Raw genomic sequence first — 9,683 nt, forward strand, 5'->3', positions numbered from 1 at the left:
AGAGCACAGACCTCTGAATGACAACATCAGCCAGGTCACACAGAAAGAGATTTAGCAGCCTTGATATATCCTTTACAGACTCACTAAATCCCTGTGGTTCTAACACTGTTTGGGGTACACACACTGTGATGAAGGAAGTTCAGGTTTCAACAGTTATGTCACTGCACGGCAAAACAAAACTGAGACATATTCTGCATCTCCGAACTAACATACCCATTTTGTCTCCGAATGTGTTAACCTCAAACACACGCTGGAACATCAATGCTTGTTCCGCATCGCAGTCGGGGATCAGCTTGGTTCCCTGTGACTTGTACTTGGACTGTTGGGGGGAAAAAAACAGCAAGAAGCTCTCGTTCTTTACATCTGTGGTATAGTGTGTCTGTTTTTACAACGCACTGTTAAAAATATAATCACAAGCAGCTCTGCTACCAAGGAACTCCATGGCAACAAATTCAGAGTTCTCACCTCTAAGAAGAAGCATACACCGCAGGACTCATTGATGATTTTGTCCCCACATTTGAAGGAAGGAAGCTTTAAGAGACAGTGCAAGGAAAACCATAAACACTTTGTTTGGTTCAAGTCTTCTTATTTGTGAATGCCAAGTGAATACTCCATTTACTCCATTTCAGGAAAACAAATGCAGATTTCAAATATGAGAGTTTTTACATTGTGTGATATGAACCTACCTGACCCCTGGGGTTAATGTCCATGACTTCCTTTGACTTGTGCTCCCCCTTCTCAAAGGACAGCAGTTTTTGGTTGTATCCTTGCAGGTTCTTCTCCTCCAGAGCGATCATTATCCTCCAGCAGGGAGGAGATCCGGAGCCCCACAGCAGAGTTATGTCCTTGGCCATGATTTCAGAGTGAAGCGCTTAACCTAACAGCTGAAGTTGAGGAAGGTTGAAGACTGGAGCTGCAGTCGATGAAAAGGCTGGCTTTATAGCTCCAGTCTTCTATGTCAGGTTTCCTGGAAATAAGCCCCATCCCATTTCTGTGCTCCAGCCAAAGAGCTGTCACACCAAGATAGCTAATGCCTGTAAATGTTAAACACGACATGACGTCAACCTGATCCTGATGAATATTTAAGACGTGTATTCAAAAAACAAAATAAAGTGAGATTTAGTAACTATTTCTGTGTGAATTGTCTTTAAAATAGAATGCAGCCACAAGTACTACAAAAGACGTGTGGAGGAGAGGTGACTTCTCTTGCTTTTTATAGAAACTCTTTGATCCGAAGGCGGCCAAAGAATGTGAGGGTACATGGGAAAGAGGAAACATGAAAAAACTCCAGCGAGTCAGGAAAAAAAAACAAAAAACCTTAACATTAACGGGTGGAACATTTTTCTAAGACACAATAAAAGACAACGAAGCCACACGGAAACAGTGTTTAAAGTAGGATATAGTGGAAGTTAGAGTGTTACTGCTATGCGCCCGTGTGGTTAGGGCTCTTGCAGCTTTTTGCAGTTAAACCTTTTATCGCTAATAACTGTTGCATATCAATAATTCAACGATTCCTGCAGTAGTTCGTTGTTTTGCTGCTGCTGTTGCTGGTGAACGACGCCCTGAGAAGTGAAACCCGCGGTGATTCAACACTTTGTATTCAAATCTGCACACAGTTCTGACATGACCGATAAATCACAATTACACTGAATGCATCTAATAGGACCGTGACAATGCAAATAAAATAAAATGTGTATGACTGATTAAACTGTTGGGCGCATACTCGGCAGTTTGCTTCTCTGAATCTTTGACCTCTTTGCAGCGGGCACATAAGCAGCTGTGAATATCATTGTATCAGTAAGGCAATGACGCAAACTGTGTGTGCGCCTACATTACTGCAGTTGCTATGTCGGCATTTTGAGTCCGTTTCAAAGGGCAGTTTGTTCGTGCATGCAAAGAACAGTAGTGAATCCGGTTTGATAATAAATCGGTATTACAAAAATAACAAAGGCAGCATGTACAGAATGACAAATGCTTTCTCTCTCTCTCTCTCTCTCTCTCTTTTTAAATGCTGTTGGTTTTGTCATGTTGAACCTGTTCCGCATGCATCAATCACCCTCGTGCATGTTTGTTCTCCCTTTCACTCCGAACATTCATTAATAACGGAACGTTATGTTTTTGTGTTTGGTGTTTAGAAAAGAAAAGTTTTTTTGAAGTATTTTGAAAAAAAAAATCCCAATATTTTACTTTTATTTTGGAATATCAAGCAAAACTACCCATAAGGTTATGAGAGAGTTCCTGTATTTAAGCATGTAAACTCAATGTATTCTAGTAAACAGCTTAAACTAAATTCATAACTTGTACATGACTGCGATACTCGTTCATGACTCCTCCCACTTTTGTTTTAGTGAGGCTTTTTCATGAAGTGACATTGCAACAATCATGTGGTCTGTGTTTGTATGAGAGAAATCTGTGCCATCAGAAAATGAATTTGAATAAGTTAAATTCGAATTCGAATTGCTCGGATTTAACGTGAATTGTAACTTGAATAAATGCTTTTAAAAACTGAATATGAATTAGCCTAATTTGAACTGAAATTGAATTTTATAGTTTGAAAATGAATTCATTTGCTTTGTAATTGTATTTTATTGTTTAAAAATTTAGCTCTCGAATAATTTCAGATTCACTTCTCACCATTCAGTTTCAGTTCTACAATTCAATTTCAGTTCCAAAATTCAGTTTTTTGGGGACTTACATCCGGTTCTGGTTCAAGAGTAATCGAGCGCAGATTAATAGAACTACGTTTTACTAGCGGACCGAAAGTGTAACTGACGGGAACCTACAGCGTCTTGAGCTGAATTAAGACTTCAGAAGTCATTCATCATGTCGAATGACCAGCGGATAAACTCTCAGGTTGGTAATAAATGTATTACATGTATAAGGGATGCTGTGTAAGACATAAATAAAGCTAAAATACAAAGGTTTGGACACCGTTTTGCATGTTTCCCTACTGTAGGGGTCTCTGCAAGCATACAGGGCTCTGACAGGGTACAAGATGACAACTTTGGAATTCTACTAGAAACAGTCGATCATATTTGTTTGTCAAAGCTGAATTAAGGGCAAACTACGCTAAATTAGCGTTTTTAGCTAACAGCTACAATAAGCATAAAAGTTACTGTACAGCTATCATTTGTTAACATGACGCTTGTTCTTATACATGTAATACATACATTCATTTTCAAACTATAAAATTCAATTTCAGTTCAGTGATGATCATTTTCAAACCAATAAATTGAATTTCAAATTAGGCTAATTCATATTCAGTTTTTAAAAGCATTTATTCAAGTTACAATTCACATTCAATCCGAGCAATTCAAATTCAAATTTAACTTATTCAAATTCAGTTGTTGATGGCACAGATTTCTTCCCATATGTTTGTGTCAGTATGCTGAGATGACAGCAAAGTATTTAGAAGTTTTGTGTGTACTGATATTTATCTTTAGCCACAAGTTAACACATGTTTCAAGGCTTGTTCTAACCTGCAATGCAACTGTAGGCAGAGTAAAGTAGGACAAAGCACAGAGGTTAGCATGCCCAAGTAAACCACAGGCTGCTGGTTTCATTACTACGATCATAAATGTTTTAATTGCAGTTGCATTAAACCTCAAATAAACATAATGAGTAATACATTATCATCAGGTCGTTCTAAAAGTTTCCAGAACAGCCATCAGTTAATCCAAAGCTCTGTTGGGTTAGAGTGAGAGTGCTGACAGAGAACATGTAGATTTAACATTTAAAATTGTGTTTTAAATATAAAAAGTTACAAATATTTTACTAATTGTTGTAAAAAATGACTCGAAAAAAACATGTTTTTGTAAAGATTTGAGCTAAATGTGGAGAAATATTGCCGTGAATTTCAGCGTGTTTCACTTTACAAACGTCACCACATAGTGAAAGGGCCGTCTGATTGTTGGGGTTGATTGTTTTCTCTGTGTTATTGCAGATCTTTACCTCACAGTATAAAGCCCTTTGAGGCAACTGTTGTGATTTGGTGCTATATAAATAAAGTTGAACTGAAGTGAATGTGCTTATGTCACTGAATAGCCACACCTGTAAGCTGCTATGTGACTCGACTATGTCTTTTTTAAAAAGCTTTTCTCCAACAGTGAAGTGGTTGAGCATAGTTTACATTTATAAACTGCTTGTATAACTGCACAGATAACCTTTCCTGTGCACTCTGCAAACACAGCTACTTGAAAATAATGGAAATGACTTTTTGTGATCCTTTTTTTCCCCCATAGGACTTAAGCTGGCTCTCCCATTAAGAAAGAAAGAAAACACACACACAAACACACACGTAGAAGTTTGTTTGTGTCTGTAGACAGACTTCCTGATGTATTGTGAGTATGAATTGTGGGTGACAGGTTGATATTTCACATTAGAACATGTACCACATTATTTCTTTAATCACATCAAAAGGGACATCTCAGCAGTAATCATAAAAACAAGAACATTTTGATTTAATGTCCCCTTCTGTCAAGACTGCACAGGTGCAGGATGAATGTAAGGTGGGTGTCTCAAATAACAAATGTGACAAAGTCACTGCAGAGCAGCGCAGACAGCAGGAAAAGTTAGCTCAGTCTAAGATGCCTTTAAAAGTCTCACTCCAACAGTGTCCTTCCTAGCAGGAGGCCAGCTGCTTTAGATGCTGGATCTGTATGTTTTTTGTACATAAATAAAGAGGAAATTTTAAATGAAATGAATTCAACTTCAAGGCTGGGCGTGTTGGGGAGTTCAAAGACGATCTTCTGCAAACCTTGGTTGTAACGTGTGGTTACATTAGTTGCTGTTGCCTTCCTCTCAGATCAAATGTGTCAAGCTGTTCTTCTCTGAGCTCTGGCATCAATATGGCTGTTCTGTCCTTGCAGTGAGTTTCCATTTTTTAAACTTGACAGATCACTTACACTATGAAGATTTTCAATGGAAACAAGACTCACCTTGTCTTTACACCAACACGCACACACATGCACACACACACGCACACACACACACAGGTCACCGTGTTTTCTGTTTTCTCTCTAGGCTGAGTCCGCATGGTGAAAAAAGAGAATCCAGCAGCAGAGGGCAGTGAGGTTTTATATTCAGCGGGAACAAATTGTTGTCCGTGTGTGCCACACTTCTTTTCAAAGATAAAAACAATTTTGCAAAGGAAACAGCGTAGTATTCTCAATAATTTCTCCTCTGGCAATTCCCACATTTGTTTTAGGAATTAAAGCATCCTTAAAAATGGCATAGCCTTTCTGGATCACAGGCTGGAGGAAAGAGGACAGAAAAGTTGAGGAGGCACACATTAGAAAATAAATAAAGCCTTGAGTAGATTACAGCAGGTGGAAATGCTGTAGTGACGTCAGAAACATGGCCTGTTCAGTTTCTTGCTGAGTTACCTGCTCAGGTTGCAGGTCATGCATTAGCTCAGCCATCAGTTTGGCTATTTACTCCACCACCTATTCAGCGATCACCTTCATCTGCTCCTCCTGTACAGCAAATTATGTCAATACAATCCATAAAGGACTGTTTTGCAACCACTAATTCAAAGCAGAGAGACAAACCTGTTAAGACTATTTCGTTCCTCAAAAGGTGGCCTGCTTGGAGACAGTAACTCTCTCCAGGGCTTCCCCAGAGACTGAGTTTCAACCCTTAGCCGACTCTGGACCCCTGGAGGCCAAGAAGCCAGCTGAGAACTGCACCCTGCTGTCGTTGCCAGAGCAGAGTAAAAGCCCTGCGCAGCTCCAGCCTGCTTTGTGTTTGCCAGAGGTATCTGAGCCTGCTGGTTCCGTTCTGATCCTGCCGGAGGTCCCTTCACCTGCTGGTTCTGTCCTGTTCAGGAGGTCCCTTCACCTGCCAGTTTACGTTCCAGCTGGAAGGTCTGAGGGGCCTGTCCAGCCATCTGCCTCCACTGGAGGGTCCAAGGGGCCCTTCCAGTCGTCTGCCTTTGCTGGAGGGTCCGAGGGGCCCATTCAGCAGCCTATCTTCACTGCTGAACGGTCCTGGTCCTGCCTCGTCTGGTCCTGCCTTGTCTGGTCCTGCGGCTGCCACGCCACCATCAGTTTCTGCTCAGTCTGCACGTCCATGTCCTTTGCCAGAATCTCATCGGCACTGGCCACTTTCCAGGCCATCAGCTGGGCGTCTTCGCCATCATGGGCGGACTCCTGAACTGTTTTGCAGGCCTCCTGAAGGATGTCGCCAGCATCACCGCCTGCTGGCTAGGCCTGCTGATCTGCTCCGTAGCCTCCATTGACGTAGTGGTCAGTCTCCTGAACTGCTTCTATGCTGCCACTGCCTTTGGCACGGTCGGCTTCGAGAACTGTTCAGTGATGGACTGTTGTGCTGATTGGCCTCCGGGTTGCCCCTCTGAACTATGTTTTGGACTCTGTTTTTTCGAGCTCCACTGCCTTTGTGAACATTTTGTGTTTGGACTCCTGGGGGTTTCTGTTTTGTTTTGTGTCATTCGGCTGCTTTCCTGAGCAGCTGAATGAAATAAAGCCTTTGCTGGGCTTTTCTCACTGTTGCTGTGGTGTTGAGAGTCCAGCTCAGGTCTGATGCAACCTGCAGTCCCAGGAATCTGTGGCCGTTGGCCCTCTCCACCTCTGTCACTTTGACGATAAGAGGCTGCAGGGGAGGGGGGGTTCTTCCTGATGTCCAGTATTAATTCCTTGATCTTGTCCGTATTGAAGATGAGGTCGTTTTCCTCACCATAGACAAGAAAGTTGTCCACAAGATGCTGCTCCTTTGAAGATGCTCCAGTCTGTGGTCTCTAAGCAGCCCTGCAGGCTGGCTTTTGCACTGTCAGTCCAGGTGTTAATAGTCCTGACTGTGACTGGGTTTGTCTTGAGCTTTTTGTTATGGGTGGGTTTTAGCCGGATTGCCAGGTGGTCAAACTTTCCGAAATTAGGTTTTGGTTGAGCTGAGAAGGCATTTCTGATATTGTTGTAGCAGTGATCCAGTATTTTATTTCCCCTGGTGGGGAAGGTAACAAACTGATGCAGTTTAGGCATAGTTTTCCTGAGATTACAATGAGTTTCCCATGAACAATTACAGCAGCGTTTGGGTGTTTATTTTCGTGCTCGTTGATCATGTCGTACATCTCCTTCAGTGCAGCGATATACATGACACTCACAATGATGCACTGCAGTTCTCTGGGCAAATTAAACGGCATTAGCCTTGGAGTCAGAAATTCCACATTTTCAGTAGTTTGAAATGATCTTACAGTCAGTACACCACGATTGCTTGACGAGGGCGTCCGTTCCTCCGGATCTTGCCACTTTCCGTAGCGCTTCAGTCCGCTCTGAAGACCGTTTAGCCGTCTGGTGTTATTGCCATGCTCTTTGTTTCTGTCCATCAAAGGTTTTGGTGCCAGATATGTGAAGACTTATCAAAGTGTCTGAAATCTACAATTTCGGATAAACATAGTCCACATGGCTCTCGCTTCCTCATGCATTGCTAAGAAGACTGTCAGTGTGAACTGCAAAAATAAAATCTGTCCGGGGCGACCTTATGGGCTGAGGTTTTGGTTGGCCTGTGGGACTTGGGTCCTGGCTGGTGTGCCACTGGGGTTGTGGGTTGGTGTATGCACTGAGGCCAGGCCCTTGCCCGGGAGCCTATAGTGTGTTGGGAGGTGTTCACACAAGTGTGCACACAGATACCCACAGACAAACCTTGTGCCACTGCTTTTCCCCAAGTTCACTTTCTTTCTTTCTTAATAAAAAAGGTAAAAGGTTCTGATAGCCCTTATGGTCTGAGAAGCTTTTTCATTTCCAAAACACAAAGATTTATAGCTGGGTGAAGTGACCTCTCTGCAAAGCTTATGGAAGGGTGTAATGCAGATTCTTAACTTGATATCCAAACATCAAACCTAAAGTTTGATTTTGGTTAACATTATATTAACAATAAATATCCCCACTGCAAAGAAACAAAACACAGATGAGCTATAAAATTGAAACTCAGTTTTTATTGCTTATTTTGGTCACAGCACAGTAATAATCACACATTATTGTCACAAATTATATTTTAAAAAATGCATATGAATCACTAGTGCAGTGCAAGGAGTGGTAACAAATGAGCGCCTGAAGCTCAGATGTCTTTCAGTGTTTCCTGTTTCGGTGCGTTCTTCCAAGTAGGAGGCCAGCTGGCTTTGATGCTGGGTCTGTTCATCAGACCTTTATAGTATTCTGCCAGTTTGGGGTAACGCTGTTCAGAAAGCCTACAGGAAAGAAGAAAGTCAGTGTGAATTCATTTCTACTATTATTCTATTCATTCATGTGTCTGGTCATTTAGTCCTCTTACCCGTAGTGGAAGAGATAGGCAACGGTTGGGTAAACAACCACGTCGGCCAAGGAAAAGTCCTTTCCTACAATGAAACCGCTCGAGGCCTAAAAATAAAAGAAGGAAAATGTTGTGGAGGGTAAAAACCTAGAAATCACATATAATATAGATCATTTAGCTATGATAGATGGTTAACATTTGACTTAATAAATATTCAATCTCAATTATAGCCTTAAATTCAAAGGCAAGATTGATTTTGTGATATAAGCCTTATTGCTGTGATGCTACACTGCTAATCACCATGCAGCTGTTTTGCATCTACTTCTTCTGCTTTAATAATACCTCATATTTACATTTATGCTACTGTTTAAGGATTTTCTTAAAGGGAACTAAAATGAAGCCTCATCACTCCTATCCTGCAAAGATTAAATGTTTTTATTCAAAGAGAAAACACTACTTTTTCCAGAGCACCTATTTTCTTTGTAATTCTGGAGCACATGTGTGGCCAGTGCTGGGAAGGTTAATTTTAAAATGTATTCCACAACAGAATACAGATTACAGAATACATGCCCCTAAATGTATTTTGTAACGTATTCCGTTACGTTACTCAATGAGAGTAACGTATTCTGAATACTTTGGATTACTTAATATATTATCAAGCTTTTTACAACTACATGAATGTACTATTGCTGTGTCATTTATTACTATTACTGAAGGTTACTCGCCATACCGATAGAACTAGATTTTTAAATCGTGCTCGTAGCCAAAAACTAGCTTTACTTTGTTGTCTGGGTCAACTTTGCTAGCGAGAGACAGAGAGAGGCGTTGAAAAGCTGCTCCAACGGAGCTTATTGCTTCAGAGAAAGACATGAACACGGTGTACAGTCGAGTCTTAATACAGTAGCTCACTTACAACTGGGCTACATTACCCATGAGGCTACATTCTTTAGGACTATGCCTGTAACAATCTGCCTATTGCCTTCATATAAAATAATTTTTATATTTTTGAACAATAATTTTTAAAAATATTTTGTCACATCATTATGCGGGCTGCAAGTAGAAGTGACATGGAGAGATATAGACACAGGCATTAGAGCCTCTTAATGCGTGTTTTGTTTGGGTTTCCACTGGCGTGGAATTACCAAAAATAGAGAGGGTATAGCCTAACATATGAAACAGGAAAAGAAAGCCGTGTAATCCATTTATTTCAACAAAGTAACTGTATTCTGAATACCGCCTTTTTAATACAGTTACTCATAATTTGTATTTTAAATGTCATGTATTCCATTACTCCCCAAAACTATGTGTGGCTAAAACAACAAAATTTAAAAAGAAATTTATGGACCAGCTTATTTCTGGCAAGGTTTACAATCTACTCCTGTGGCTTTCCAACGTTTGTATTCTGGGTTTAGTTTAGTCGT

General features: G+C 40.9%; 1 protein-coding gene across 1 annotated transcript in view; it reads right to left on the reverse strand.

Annotated features, from left to right (window-relative positions):
* The window catches only part of LOC102198963 (glutathione S-transferase A-like), a 2,589-nt gene extending 1,619 nt beyond the window's left edge, over nucleotides 1–970 (reverse strand). Inside the window, exons 1-3 of the mRNA XM_013909728.1 lie at nucleotides 687–970; nucleotides 466–531; nucleotides 143–319 (exon numbers count right to left, since the gene is read on the reverse strand). Coding sequence (XP_013765182.1) covers nucleotides 143–319; nucleotides 466–531; nucleotides 687–854 — 411 coding nt within the window. The 5' untranslated portion in view covers nucleotides 855–970. The remainder of the gene's footprint in view (nucleotides 1–142; nucleotides 320–465; nucleotides 532–686) is intronic.
* Between the last annotated feature and the right edge of the window lie 8,713 nt (nucleotides 971–9,683).

The sequence above is a fragment of the Pundamilia nyererei genome, unplaced genomic scaffold (genome assembly GCF_000239375.1).
Source record: "Pundamilia nyererei isolate P.nyererei 1_Seehausen unplaced genomic scaffold, PunNye1.0 scaffold00030, whole genome shotgun sequence".
NCBI classification, from domain to species: domain Eukaryota; kingdom Metazoa; phylum Chordata; class Actinopteri; order Cichliformes; family Cichlidae; genus Pundamilia; species Pundamilia nyererei.